A 16,106-nucleotide genomic window follows, 5' to 3' on the forward strand; every position below is an offset into this window, starting at 1 on the left:
AAGTGTGGCGTCAGATAACTTGGTGGTTGCTGACATTAATAACGCTCCAGCTTGGAATCTGGTGGGGAGATTACGGGCTCTGCAGTCCTGCCTGATGATGTGCCTTCAACAAGCCTTGTGTAGAGCGGCAGTGTATGCACCAGTCGCTCCAGCAGAAGGTATTTGATCAGAAACTAAGGATGGAGGGCAAGTTCTAATACTCACTTCAGAATTTATTACCTTAGAAAAACATGAAAGGAGATTTCTAAACAGGAACGTGGAAGTGTTGGAGGGGAATCTTGTTTTTATTTCATTTGCCACAGCTGTTATGGTTGGGGTAGATACAGTTTCCCTTGGTGAGCCCTGATACCTCCTCGTTGCTGTTCGCAGACTGGAATTAGGTTGGTGTAATTCCCTAACCTGCAAAGTTCACTGCTTTGTCCCAAAGGAAAGAGGCGTGTTGAGGTAAAGATCAGCTCTGTCCATTGCTGTCAAGCACAGGCTGTCTCTTGCGAAGTAGGCATGTGCACGATTTAAACTAGCTTAAGGATTCATTGTGTTAGCAGTGTTTGTTGTACAGGTCAAAATGAAATGTATTTGCTTCCCTTTGGCGTAAGGTGAAGTTATTAGCATGGGTACAGTTTTCTTTAAAGTGTAATTTTCAGATAAATTAATTCTTTAGATGTGACTACAAAATACAAATTTAAATTGTAGTTTTTGTCAAAGTAGTTATTCTGCAGCAGATCCTATGTCTTCATTCAAGATCATCTTCAGCTTTGATGTCACTGATTAATGACTGAAATCTAAGCCAAGAGCTTTGAGGACAGTAATACGGAGAATGTTCTAGCAAATCCCTTGGCATAGCATCCTAGATGTGACTTTTCATGAAGGCAGCAAAAGGAAATGCTTACATGAGAAAATAAGAAAAAAACAAGCATACAGAGTAGATCCCACAGCAAGCCTGTCAGCTTCCAGCGGTGTACGATATTGTGATTTTGAGTTAGAAACAGAGTTGCATTTAATAGCCACTGATATATTCTTCTTCCAGGAATTTGTTGGAAAAAAGAAATCCTCATCCTTGCTGTTGACTGCTAATTCCTCATGACTTTAAATCATGAGTTTTCAAAAGTGGGGTCTGAAGCATTAGGGATCTGAAGAGTACACCTCTACATATAATCCTTGCCTTTCTTCAGGTCTGCGTGTGAAAGAGGAGTCCTGAGATTCAAAAAGCATGCAAACTGTGGATTTTTGATTAATTTAATATAATCCTATACAATGATGATTATTGTAGCATTTTCCATATAAGATGGATGAGACAGGTTCTCAAATGTCAGCTGTTACTGACATTTAATGTGGTATAGGTCATAAAATACCAAGGTGGAAAAGCTGTTTGCATGTATTTTTCACATTAATGATAATTTTAAAAACAATTAATATTGCGAAAATGCTGTCTTTTTCATTCGATGTAACTAAACACAAAAATTTGGTTGACAGAAATCAGGCATTTGAAGACAAAGCATGCTTGTTTTAAAATAGACATCTGTATTGTGATAGATGTAGGTGATGTACAAAAAACTCCCATGTAAATCTCTGACAAACTGAAGGGGTAAGTTTTTTGCATTTCGTAGTGCCAAACAGTCCGTGTAACTATGATTTCTCCAACTGGGTTGAAAGGGCTGTGTCTCAAATTCTGAGAAGGAAAAGCCGCTGGAGAAGTGTGTTCGGGAAAGAATATCCTCCTGTGTCTAGACAGTCGTTTTTAAAAACGAGTTACTGCTAGTGCTGTCCTGGTTTGCTGCAGAGCTGAACGTAGCTCTAGGACAAAAGTTAAACCTACCAAGGGCCAGACTGCTTCCCTGCTAGCCTGGGTTTCATCAGGCTGCATGTCAGTCACACTTTCAGGGGTCTGCTTTTTTCTGTTTTTTATCCCTACAAGTATTGAACAATTATTGAAAACTCCCCCCACCCCCACCCCGCCCCCCACAAAAAAAATCCCATTATTAAAAAGTAATTTTTAAAGTTCTCTCTTTTCAACTAAAGGAAAAGGTTGATTATTATGTGGAAGAAACAATAGTCTGACTGCATATAATAATATGAAATAAAACTAAAATAATAAATAGCTTCAGAAAAGTACCGTTTCTTTTTCCTGTGAAAGAGCTTCAATACAATACTAATTGAATCTTTGAAAATCAGTCTTTGAATATACAGATTCTGCTATGTACTTTGGTTCATGTATATATTATAAAACGGTCAAGTGGCACCATTTTGTTGTTCCAGAAGTAATTCAAAGCAGAATAATTAAAAATATTACATTACAAATGGATGTACCTAGTTGAGTTTGAATGAAACCATATATGTCAGACCCTGAGTTTGCAAGAAAGAAATAGAATTTTAATTTTCAATGGCAAAATTATTTCGCTGCGTCTTGTAGATTTGATAAAATATGCAGCACTTGAAATTAACTAACTTGAAATCTAATCCTCAGAAATAATTAGTCAGGATAATCCAAGAACTATATTCATCATCACGTTCTCTCCAGGCTCAGTTACAGATTGAAGTGTATCTAACAGCAGTGTGGGCATGGCTTGGATGTAAGTACACATTTTATAAATATATAACAGCCTGTTTGTGAAATAGTTTTGTTTTCATATATTATTTTAAAAATATTATAAAGACTTCTTGGTACTGTTTGTCTGTCACATTAAAAGTCTACTTAAGTGATTATCTAAAATCATGTTACAAGCCAGTTTGAGTGTCTTTAAAAAATGAATTTTCTCAGTGGATCAGCACAGCAATTTGGCACAGCTGGTTTGTGAGAAACTGGGAATAATCAATGTTTCTTCATTCTTATTCTAATTGGTGAGCTTGTAGTACCAGATGGGGAAGTTCACGTACAGTCTGAAAGGGCTCTCCTTCCAGATTATTGCATCTGACTTAAATCCGAATCCATACCTTTTCAGATGAATGGCAATAACTGGACAAATTAAATACTAATGTTCAGGGCCTTCATGAATCCACATGTGCAATATCTCTTTCAAATAGAAATAACAGTTGTTAGAAATTTGCATGTATTTATGAAAACAGTGACGTAGAAGATAAATTATTATTGACTTCCTATAATCTTATATTGGGAATAAATTTTCAAAATTCAGACAACATCCTTTTGTTCAGAAAAAAAGAGAAATACCATGAAAATGCGCCATTGCTGCAGGAAATTATTCAAGGTAATTACATGGCTTTGATGAAAGGACATTGAATTGTATTTAGACAGAAAGCAGATTAGGCAAGTATAAATTTGATGTATGCTAAGGGATGCAGTTTTTCAACAGTACGTCTCACAGCTGTAATCTTATTGTCGATGGGGGAAAAAACAGACTTAACTATTATGATGAGAATGAGTGGAAGACAAACTTCCTTTTCATTTTCATCCTCTAGCAAAACCTATGAATTGAATTTTCATTTCTGTGGGTGTTTGTCTTTGATTTATTGGTGTTCTATTCCAGGCGTGCATTTTTTTAGCATATACAGAAGCTCACACCTATTCATAAGTGGAGCAAGAAGGAGAATACGGTAGAGTTGATACGAGTTTGCTTCATATTTAGTCTGAGTGTGAAGAAGGACAGCTTGTGAGAGAAAATTGAAACTGTGAAAAGCTATCATGGAGTAGAAAGTTAGCTTTACATCTTACTATCATATATTATTCCTGCTGCTCCCAGAGATGGTAGATGGATGTGCGCTGGAGAACGATTTGCTGGTCCCTCCCTGCAGAGAAAGCATATTTGGGTGGAAAAGGGAGGGGACAAAACTTTTTAAGGGTCATTATGACCTTTAAAAAACTTTATTTATATTTGATTGCCGTTCCTGAGACAAGAGAAGGTGAAGGCTTTTATCTCCTCAAAAGGAAAGGATCAAACTTGAAAAATTCTGTGCAGGATGTTGTTTTGATAAGCTAAAACAATAGTAGAGCATAGTCGTAACGGTATAACAAATTGCAGTCCTGAATTATCGTATTACATTCACTTTACAACATCCCTGAAAATGCGTATTTCTGTGTGTGTAAGGAAATTATATTGGCAGGGGTCCTCTTGATGGCAAACCAATTTAGCTTCATGCTAAGCGTATTTCTATAGATGGGCAGTTTTGGTAGGAAAAAGAAAAAGAAGATAAAAAAATAGTTGCAGGAATTTTCTCTTTTCCCCCATGTTGTGCTCCTCTGTTCAATACGAACTCCACAGATTATGACAATTTGTAGCTACTTTAGCAGCAAACCAGATTCGCTGTATTTTTAGTCCGTCCCCGAATTCACAGCTACTTACCCTGTTTGCTGCTCAGGCTGCCATCCCTCGTACTGCAAATAAGAAAACCTTTGTTCAAACTGGTGACTTTCCCGTAAAAAGAGAGGGATTTCATTACAAATGTCCCCCCTAAGGCATTTAGGTTGAGCTTTTGCTGATTTTGCCTACGTTCTGTTGTGCAACAAGCAGTGGTTGGAGCTGGGCTCTGCGCGGTGTGAATGAGCGGTCTAACTGGGGTTTGCTTTTATTTGCAGCTCGGCTCTGTGCTGCTTCCTGCGTGGCACTAAATCTGCAGCTCTCTCGGTGAAGAAACCATTATTATTTTACTCTTATGCACTCATTGCTGAGGTTCCAGTACACTAGGAACATTTGGAACATATGTCCTTCTTTATGTTGCAGAACTCACATAGGAGCTTTAATAGAATTTCACTGCTATGTAACACAAAAAACATCCACCCAATATTTCCTTCCAAAACCAGTTACAACCGTTGCGGTGCACTGCTGGAGAGCCTATGTTTCTAAAGTTTCTAACCCACCTGCAGAAGCATAGGTTTGCAGGAGGAAATTTTCCTCAAGGTGGTGGGTACTGCGTTGTGCTAGAAAGAAGGCAGAGGGGAGGGGTACCCAAATGGCCAAACCTAATGTCTTTTACATTCTTGCCTTCGGGAAAAATCTGCCTTTGCCCCAAACCTGACAATTTCATTAAATGTGGGCATGTTAGCAAGTAGTACTCCTCAAGTACCTAAGATTTCTCTGGTACACTAAGGGCCATGGCTCATTTACTACCAAAAATGGACTAATTCTGAGCGTGGATGATTTCTTCTGCTTTAGATGCAGGTGAAAAACAAAACAAAACAAAACAATACAAAAAACACTGAGCCCAGAAATCAACTTAAATTTCAACAGAGGGGAATAAGTTCCTGGACAATTCTATAAAGCATAATATTAATTAAATGCAAGGTAAATTAAATCAAATCACGTTAATTTTTATTAAATGCAGTGGAAATCAGATACAGAACTGCATGGCAGTTCCCTTTCTGAGAATCCAGTTCCAGTAGATCACCTGATACCATAAGCTTTAATTTACAAGAGGAGAATCCCAAAGATGTTTTCACACGGTCCTTTTAATGAGATGCTTCGATCAGCTCCTCTGAAGAAGGTTCCTTGTTCACCACAGTCCCCATAATATTAGGTATCCTACAGTGTACCTTCCTGTGTTTACAAGCTGTCCTACAGTATATCTGGCAGGTGCCACTCAATGCCAACAGTCTTCTCAGTAGATTTTAAACGGATTAAATTGCACCCCATTTCTGTTACTCCAACACAGAACTTTTTCCCACACCATCGTCCCTCTTCTAAATTAGAAAAAAAGCCTCTAACTTGTTGTCATGCATTCATTTTCCCAAAATCAACAGAATACCTTTAGTAGCTTTCTGTCTTGATAATGATCCTTTCAATGTAATTTCTGAAAATTAAATACTACTCTTTCTACTCTTAGCTCTTGGTGAGGTATACCATCAACTATTTTAATTTAATCTAGATAGATCAGGTCTACAGCAGTAATTTTGTCTAAGAAAGCAGCCTTCTTTCTATGTATACTACAAAAATTTACCTCTGATTATACTGCATTGCAGTTGACCCTGCCCTGTGAACTGCCGTGCTCTCTGTCATTCATCCCTTCAAAACTGCCCCTGCAATTCCCACCTTCTTGAGATTAAGCTGGTGGACCTGTAATTACTCCAGAAGAACATCCTTTCTGGTTCTTCAGCTTAAGTAAAATGTGTTACCCTTTAAATGTGTGTGTATTTGTAATCGTTATCCTTTTCCTACCGAGTAGTGCTTACACTAATACACCTTTATCTCTGATAAGAGAAGACCAGAGGAAGAGAGAAATGGAGTGGGAGGCAAAAAAGGTGCTTTCCCTGGCATTGCCATTTGACTGCTGCGTAGCAGCTGGCACAGGTTGGGTCACATGGACAGCAGTGTTACCCTATGAGCTTTAGGTAACTATAGGGTACCACATCTTCCCTCTCGCAGAACGGGGAGGGTGTGTGATTTGGATACATCTGTGATTAAACTGTTTTCCTACCTGAGTCCACTCTTGAATTTGCTCTTCAACCACCTCATACTATCAGATGTATGATGGCTATTTTCTGTACCTCTGTCCTCATCGGGCATGCCTGAAATTGTCTTTTGCTTCGCCTCGTGAGAGACTGAGGTTACTGTATGATAACACATGCCTCTTCCATAGGTCCACTGAAGGAGCACTTGAGGTTTAAAAGCCAACCTGGGATTTAAAGGAGCAATAAGAAGTTGGAATAGGCTGTCTTGTGAGTTATACAAGGAGCAGTTTAGAGTCAGGCCTGGAAGCTGAATTGATGAGCTTCTGGACATGGTGAGAAGTGTACATCTTCCCTATTACAAAGAGTAATGAGAGGGCCCTCTCCAGAAGGAATAGGAGACCTGGTTACTTTGGATATGGAGAAGGCTGAGGTACTCAACAACTTTTTTACATCAGTCTTCACCGGCAAGAGCTCCAGACACGCTGCTCGAGTCACAGAAGACAAAGGCAGGGACTGGGAGAATGAAGAACCACGCACTGTAGAAGAAGAATAGATTTGAGACCATCTAAGGAACCTGAAGGTGCACAAGTCCATGGGCCCTGATGAGATGCATCCACAGGTCCTGAGGGAACTGGTGGATGAAGTGGCTAAGCCCCTATACATCATATCTGAGAAGTCGTAGCGGTCTGGCAAACTTCCCGCCAGCTGGAAAAGGGAAAGAACATAACGCCCATTTTTAAAAAGGGAAAAAAGAGAGACCTGAGGAACTACAGGCCAGTCAGTCTCACCTCTGTCCCCTGCAAGATCATGGAGCAGATCCTCCTGGAAACTATGCTAGGGCACATGGAAAATAAGATGACTGGTGACAGCCAACATGGCTTCACTAAGGGCGAATCCTGCCTGACAAATTTAGTGGCCTTCTATGACAGGGTTACAGCATAGGTGGATAAGGGAAGAGCAGCCAACGTCATCTACCTGGACTTGAGCAAAGTATTAGACGCTGTCCCTCATGACATCCTTGTCTCCAAAATGGAGAGACACAGTCAGGACCCAACTCAAGTGCTGTGTCCAGTTTTGGGCCCCTCTCTACAAGAAGGACATTGAGGTGCTGGAGAGGATACAGAGGGGGGGGGCTACCAAGCTAGTGAAGGATTTGAAGCATGTCTTGTATGAGGAGCGGCTGAGGGATCTGGGGCTGTTCAGCCTGGAGAAGAGAAGGCTGAGGGGAGACCTTATCGCTTTCTACAGCTACCTGAGAGGAGGTTGGAGCCAGGCAGGGGTCGGTTTCTTCTCCCAAGTAACAAGTGATAGAACAAGGGGAAATGGCCTTGAGCTGCACCAGGGGAGGTTCAGGCTGGATATTAGGAAAAATTTCTTTACTGAAAGGGCTGTCAGGCATTGGAACAGCCTGCCCAGGGAGGTGGTGGAGTCACCATGTCTGGAGGTGTTTAAGAGACAGGTAGATGTTGTACTTGGGGACATGGTTTAGTGGTGTTGGTACAGCTAGGATGATCCTGAAGGTCTCTTCCAATCAAAATTGTTCTATGATTCTATGGGTTTAACAAATGGGCCACTCAGCGGATCAGGAATTGGCGGGATGGTCGCACCCAAAGAGCCATGGTCAATGGCTCGATATCCAAGTGGAGACCAGTGACGAGTGGCGTGCCTCAAGGGTCGGTATTGCGACCGGTGCTATTTAACACCTTCATTGGCGACACGGACAGTGGGATTGAGCGCACCCTCAGCAAATTTGCTGACGAGACCAAGCATGTGGTGTGGTCGACACGCTGGAGGGAAGGGAGGCCATCCAAAGGGACCTGGACAGGCTGGAGAGTTGGGCCCATGCAAACCTCATGAAGCTCAACAAGGCCAAGTGCAAGGTCCTGCACCTGGGTCGGGGCCATCCCAAGCACAGATACAGGCTGGGTGATGAGTGGATTGAGAGCAGCCCTGGGGAGAAGGGCTTGGGGGTGTCGGTGGATGAAAAAATGAGTCTAAGCCAGCAATGTGAGCTCGCAGCCCAGAAAGGCAATTGCACCCTGGGCTGCATCAAGAGCAGCGTGGCCAGCAGGTTGAGGGAGGTGGTTCTCCCCCTCTACTGTGCTTTTGTGAGACCCTACCTGGATTCCTGCATCCAGCTCTGGGGCCCCCAGGACAAGACAGACATGGACCTGCTTGTGCGGGTCCAGAGGAGGCCACAAAGATGCTCAGGGGCTGGAGCACCTCCCCTGAGAGGACAGGCTGAGAGAGTTGGGGTTGTTCAGCCTGGAGAAGAGAAGGCTCCAGGGAGACCTTAGAGCGGCCTTCAGTGCTGAAAGGGGCTGCAGGAGAGGTGGGGAGAGACTCTTGATCAGGGAGGGGAGTGATAGGACGAGGAGTAACAGTTTCAAACTGAAAGAGGGGAGATTTAGATTAGATGTAAGTAAAGAATTCTTCACTGTGAGGGAGGTGAGGCATTGGCACAGGCTGCCCAGAGAAGCTGTGGCTGCCCCCTCCCTGGCAGTGCTCAAGGCCAGGCTGGATGGGGCTTGGAGCAACCTGGTCTGGTGGAAGGTGTCCCTGCCCATGGCAGGGGAGCTGGAACTAGGTGGTCTTTAAGGTACCTTTTTAGCCAAACCATTCTATTATTCTGTGATTCTATGAAATAAAGAATAAAAAATAGTAATTATGACATGTGAATACACTCAACTGTGAAGCGCAGTTGTATGTGCCAGGAAAAAAGTTGAAAACAACTTCATGATACCTTATAATATTGTTCTATACATGGGTGGTGGGTTTTTTGCCAGAGAGTTGCAGAATTGTGAAATTTTGCCCCCCAAGCGTCTGATTGTACTATACAGTGTTTGGCTTCTTAGATGCACCAGACATTATGAGTTTTGAGTCTTCCAAATGCCTACATGTAATTTTACAAGGAAAACATATTTCTTTCTTGACTAATTAATTATGTGGATTATGAATGCGGTGACTGAAAGCTTGGAAAGCAAAAGAAGTAACAAGAGAGAAGTTGCTGGACAAAGCCAGTGATGATAAAGGAGGCATATAATATTTGGCAGCTGAACTAAGACAGTAACTATCTGGGAAGTTTCTATTGAAGACAGATGTCTTTGTTAGGAAAGAACAGCAGGCATTTTGAGGCCTTCCTTACATGTTTTTGGGGCCTGATAATGAAGGAAAAATGAATCTGTGACCTCTGAGTCTGTGACCACTGGTGAGAGAACAGGGACTGGGAAGTTCACTGTCACTTTTGTCTCATGATGGCATTTGTCTTCTCTGGAATTGATAACATGACTTTATAGCTATTTTAGTCAGTGGGTTTGTCAGTGAGGATATTTTAAAATGTTATAGAAATTTCATTGCTCAGATGCGGGAGGAATATTCTCTGTGTTTTCCTAGTTGAAAATGAACTTTTGTTGGAAAAACACCCACCACAACTTTTTAAGACTATGTTGTTAAGCTATGAAACAGATTGTATTTCATAGACTGCAGAAAGTCAGATAAATGCTCGACATCAGCAGCAGGAGGAGGATGTATGTAATAGCTGGTGAGAGGATGACTGTAAATCAGCAGTTTAATAGAGCTGTGGAAATAGCAAATGTCATCCCGTGATGGCTGAATCTCCAGCTGATGCAGGGAAGTTGCAGTGCCATTGTGCAGACGCTGGTGAACTCCTCTCTGCAACAGTGCATCCAGTGCTGACCATGTTTGTTCCATAACATGACCTAAAATTGGAATAACCGTGCAGAAGGGCAACATAAAGAGCCTGTCATATGAGATGAAAAAGGCTTTCTTTGCTTATCTCTAGCTGCTAGGTAGAGAGTGAAATAATTTGATTGCCATTTAAAAATACCTTTGGAGGGGAAGACAGGTGAGAAGAACTGTTTAATCCAAATAAGTGTGCTGCAGAAATCAGTAGGTATAATTAAGCCATAACGATATCATCATTAGTTTTTAGATGTAGATTCCTAACTGCAGGAACAACAATGAAACCATTCTGGAAGAGCTTCGAGATGGAACGTTGGGTCGCAACAACTGAGTACTTTTATGAGTTCAAGAATTTCGAAAGAAGGGCAGTATAGCATGCCTGCAAAGCGCCTGGACTTGATGAAGATGTCCCTTCTTGCTTAACAATGGGCAGAACATGGCATTTGTACAGTGTCAAAGAGCTAGGAGAATATTCAGAATTTCTAGGCGTGGAGAAGTCTGTAGCTTTCAAGAGATGACATGCCTTACTAAAATTCAATTCAGTGCCAAAAATTTTTACTATTTTATAGCAGCCTCAGTTAGCATCCTCGTTGGTAGTCTCAGGAAATAAAGTCTGTAATGAGCACAGCTCTCTCTCTGTCCCTGCTGGAGCTGGTCCCTCGAGGTCAGTACTAATGCATAGTGCTTGGGCTGTACAGGGAAATGGTACATGGTCAGTATTCCTGCTGAAATTGCTCTGTAAATTGAGAAAAGATTTCACCACCCTCTGCTGAAAATGGACAGGCAAATCCAGCACCGTTTGTGAGCAGAAAAATTGGTCTTGATCTGAGATGGATACTACTGTGGTGTATCCTTGAGAACTCCCAAGGCAAAGGAAATACAGTGTAATTGTGGGTCAGCTTCATGTGTTATAAATGCAATTCTGATTTAAACCTTATTCTAAAACATCTGCATTACTCTTTAAATACAGAACTTCATTTCAAGATGACATGGTAAAGCATTTCATTTTCTTAATTTAATTTTCAGAACGCTTTGATCATACAGCAGCAGTTAGGCAACAACTTTCTTGTTCTGTCTTTTACCTCTACCTTAAGATAAAGTTTTATTATTGTCAGTCTTCAGGAGAAGAGTAATGCTTTTTAAAATGAAGAGAATGTAATTTACACATGAAGTCAAGCTAGCATGACTTAGCACAAATGATGTTAATATAAACCAGAAATTTAGAAAAGAAAGAAAGGACCCCCCATTCCTGAAAGCTGGAGAGGCAACTTAAATTAGATACTCTTTACTGTAGCTATTTGTTATTGACGTACAAACATTTTATTTCTTCTCTGATCTGGGAAGAGAATATAGTTGTTAAAGGCAAATACTTACTATTTCTAATGCGTATTTTAGTCTGTTTTGTGATAGCATGTAGAAATTTTAAGTCTTGTGTAAGAATACTGTGCTCTAAGCAATCAAGTAGAGTGTCAGTCTGAAGTCAGTCTTTAGCTCTTTGTAGTTGCTCTGTGTATGTATGTGTATTTATATATACACGTGTGTGTGTGTGTGTCTAATCACAGCAAACCCATTTGGTTCTATGACTGTGAAATGAGCTTTATTTGAATTACTGAGTCTTGAAATGCAAAGTTCCATTAAATAACCTAAATCAAATCCCCAGAAGTACAGACCATAGTCTGGAGTACATGTGACATTTCGGCAACTGTTTTTAAATGCACTACGTGTTGGCCTTGTTATTGCTGATGAAATGCACACATATATGTAAAGTGTATATACATCTATATACACCCAGTTCTTCAGCTGTTTTCATTCCAAATTAAACATTTGCTTTGCAGACATATTTTTTTTACTTTGCACATCATCTGTAGTGTGCACGTTTTGATTTATATGGACCTGAATGTTGAGTATGTGTTTTTTAAAATGTACAGCTGGGATACAGAATTTCAATGAAGGACAAGACAGGAATTCAAAATGATTTTGATAAATAGAAACCCCTGTCAGGAATGGAGTTATCCCTCAGGAATGTTATAGGTAAAGTTTATTCTGCCTGGCAATGGACTACACGACCTTTCAAATTCTCCTCAAGCTCTGTTTTATGATTCTGTGATCAATTCATTTTGGCATTTGACAGCTGCTGTACATATATTATAGATAATTCTACTGCCTTTAATAGTTTAATGATTTTTAATTCACATGTTTTGCACATGGAACATTTTAACTGCATTTAAAATGTATTCTTTTTTATTTATTTGAAGTTAATAATAATAAAGGATAGGGGTTTCGTTGGCTATTTAACAAACATCTATTCTCTCCAGCCTGAAACATACTACAATGCTGGATTTCCATGTGAGGTTACAAGGCTATATAAATTACTGATCTTTAACATAAAAGTATCTCAGGTTTTTATATGCAGTTGATCCAATGTTATTCCCATTAGTGCTAATAACTGGGTGATAATTCACTTCGTTTGGAAAATGAAATCCTGATTCTCAAAGTAGTTTTAGTAACATTCAGTCTGGAATCAGATTATTCTTTATAGCATGTTAAAGTCATAGCAAGGTGGTCTTCAGCTTGCAAGTGTACTTTCAGCTCACAAATAGGTAATCTTGTTAAAATATTGTCAGGTTAATCAAAATTGATTTGTCTGTACTAAACCCAGTGAATGCTAATCAAGTATCAGGTTAGGAAGCTTTAGTAGCAATTTTAAGTCTTTGATAGTTTCTCCTTATTCTTGGATGGAATGACTCATTGGATTTGTGGAAACATTTTAAAGCCTGAACATCCTTCCAAGACTGGAAACACATGCCCTGCAGCCTAAAGCATCTGCTTTAGAAATATGTTTTCAAAAGCCTGACAGTGTGGATTACTGTATTTGTTATACCTCATATGCAATGAATTGTTCTCCAAACTATGTAAGTGCTTTGTGGTTTTGCCACTCTTTATTATTTGTAACTATCTTGCCATTTTTTATCGATAATGGTTACAGAGATATTTAAGACTGTAATGTAGTCTCTGTACGTATGAATACCATCCATTTAAAAGACAAGTATTACATGGTATATCTGTGGTGTAAGGAAATGCACTTAGAACTTCTGTACATTCCATTTGAAATAAAATTCTGTGTAATTGTGAATTTGTTAGAATATATGGTGATTTTTTTTGGTAATTATAAGATCATCAATATGGATTATATGGATTATTGAAAGATGAACTCCCTGAAATGAAGAAGACCAAAAACTTACTTTGTACAGAGCCACGAGGAGCTTTGCTCTCTGCTCACCTCCTCTGAAACTTACAACATCTTATTTTCTTTCAACAGAAAGCTTTTCTTTACAGACTACGGGAATGCTGCCAAGGTTGAGAGATGTGACATGGATGGAATGAACAGGACGTGGATAGTAGACTCTAAAATTGAACAGCCAACTGCTCTTGCACTAGACCTCATCAATAAATATGTGTACTGGCTTGACATATATCTGGATAGTGTGGAAGTTGTTGACTATCAAGGGAGAAAAAGGCATACAATAATTAAAGGCAGACAAGTAGGTATTTATTTGCAAATTAGTAAAAAGTGATTATATCGATAAGTGAATGTACATAATGCTAACAGTTACAGTAATTTCAGATTTTTTCTCTTTTTAGTTCATATATGTTAGAAATTAAAAGATCTGTCTGCAGGTTTTATTTCCAATTTAGCCCATTTTGCAACCTACGGGCAAGCTTCCACGCAGCGTCTCATTAACAATGCACCGTGTAAGTCACACTCCCCATTGTAAGAGACTTCAGGAGGGAAAATACGGGGCTATGGAAAGATACTAGGGGATAAATTATTAATGACAAGATGTCCTTGCCAATTCAGGAGGAAGAGACTAACAGGCACAAGAACGTGAAAGAAACAGAATAGCAAAAGCTATTCACCTGTTCAGACCAGTCTGGATGCCCTTAAATCATATTTTGTTGATGGTGATGACGCTTTTCCCAGTTGATCCAGGTGTTTGTTGTCATAAATACAGATGCTGAGGCTGTTGCAGGAGTAGATCAACCCATTATTGTTGCTTCAGCTTGGAGAGTGGGTAGTAGGTAGCAGGGAAAGGAAGGGGTCCCAGGCAGTTGTGAGGCATATGTAAATCAAGGGAAATTTAGCAAAGACCAAACTGTTCCTGGTTGCTACTTGGACTCCCAGAGCTGGTGTGGGTACCATGTTCACACCAGGTAGTGCCTGAGCTTAAACAGAGTGTGGAAAAGTGTGCAGGCAGAAGAAACCTTTCACCTGCTCTGCTGTCATTGCTTGCTTGCTGCCAAGGGGTAACTGGTTAGTGTGAGTACCATTTCAAATGGCAGAGAATGTGACAAAAACCAGCCAAGGTCACCTGGCTAAATAGCAAACACCTTCGTATTTTTTACCAAATTACTTTGTAGCCAGTTGTTCTGGAAAAACAGGTCTGGTAAACTTCTTTTTTTTTTTTTTTTTTTCCAGGTAACATTTTGGAATAGATACTTAAGAAAAGAAAGCCATTTTCAGAAGCAACTAACAAATACTTTTACAGGCTTGTAACTGAGTTGTACTGGTTTCATAGGAGAGATGCTTGTTCCTTCTTTTCTTTCTGAAGTTTAGATGCAAAAGAGGATTTTTTTTCTCAAGTTCAGAGGGATTCTTCTCTAAACTAGCTGAGGCAGCAGAAGCTTGTCTGTTTCTTTCAATGTGGGTGAAGGGTATTAAAAGTTTGGCCTTTCAGTTGGTCAGTGCTATCACAAAAGGAGAAACGTATTGGTTGTCTTTCCACTCAAATGAAAAGTTGGTAATTCCACTAGGTTCTGTGCCCGCATTTACCAGTATTTAGAATGACCGTTACTCCAAGTTATCCCTCATTAGTCCAAGGAAACAGCAGACCAGAAAACTATTCTCAAGGCATTTTAGGGATTAACGTTTATTTCATAAGTACAAGCAGATCAAAAGACATGCTTTTCCAAATGATACGGGCTTTTATGTTTGATAGCCTGGGTGCCTTTCAAAGGACTATTCTTTGTAGCAAGCAACATTTCCATTCATACATAAGATAGCTGGAAAGCTTCATGAGATGTGAAAAACAACAAATGCATGAATTAAATACAAATAATGAAATGTTTATAAAATGCATTGTGAAAAGAGTCGCATAGTTTTGATAGTGTAGATATGGAAAAACTCTCATAGGAGTTAAATAATGAAGCTTTAAACTGAGTGCAAATGGACATAGGGAAGGAAGAATTATAATGCAGAGGAGAATTCAACAATTTGGTACAGATGCATCATTATTTTCAAGGCTGCTTTCCTTTCCATCTTACTATAATTGGATTGAATTTCTATTGGGTCTTAATCAAACACTTCCATGGATCTCAATTATTTATTTTTTCTCGGTAAGGGCAGAATACAATGGCAAAATTTGTCCAACTGGAGGGTAATTTCCAGAAAGGACTGAAATATTTGATGCATGACGGGGTTTTTTTGTTTGGCGGATTTTTTTGGTGACCCATGTCTGAATTCGTGAGTAAATGAGCTAAGTAAATACTTTGTGGTGATCAATTTATTGATTAAACTAATAAGATATTCACCCTGTGAATATCTGAACATCTGCCAACAAATTCTCTGTATGTTGTTCAGCTTTCAAAATTGCCAGTGAGGTATTCTACATTTTCTTAATCTACAAATCAAGCACAACCACTAGGTTGTGAAACCCTTCATGTTTGGGCTGTGATTCGCTAACTAACATTAGGTAATTTTTAATCAATGTATCCAGACTCATCACAGATTAATACAATTTTAGAATTCACTTTCTGTGAAACAGGCAGTACCGTGTGACCACAACCATATTCAGAGACACCAGCACAAAAAGAACACAAGCATAGCTGAGGGAGTTTATTTCTTCATTTATGTGCTTAGGAAAATATTCAGTGGGTTTCTCTTGCACTGTTTGTCTTGCCTTGATTTTAACATAATCAAAACCACAGCAATTCAACCTATGAACTGTTTGATATGCTATATTTACTGTATTTATTAGTACATGCTAGTTAATATTAATAAATTTACCTT

The 16,106-nt window shown here is 39.6% G+C and overlaps 1 protein-coding gene across 1 annotated transcript in view; it reads left to right on the forward strand.

The window, feature by feature from the left end:
• The window catches only part of LRP1B (LDL receptor related protein 1B), a 578,117-nt gene that overhangs the window by 266,906 nt on the left and 295,105 nt on the right, over positions 1-16,106 (forward strand). Inside the window, exon 10 of the mRNA XM_086465459.1 lies at positions 13,359-13,581. Coding sequence (XP_086321585.1) covers positions 13,359-13,581 — 223 coding nt within the window. The remainder of the gene's footprint in view (positions 1-13,358; positions 13,582-16,106) is intronic.

The sequence above is a fragment of the Leptosomus discolor genome, chromosome 5 (genome assembly GCF_034619465.1).
Source record: "Leptosomus discolor isolate bLepDis1 chromosome 5, bLepDis1.hap2, whole genome shotgun sequence".
Taxonomy (NCBI): Eukaryota; Metazoa; Chordata; class Aves; order Leptosomiformes; family Leptosomidae; genus Leptosomus; species Leptosomus discolor.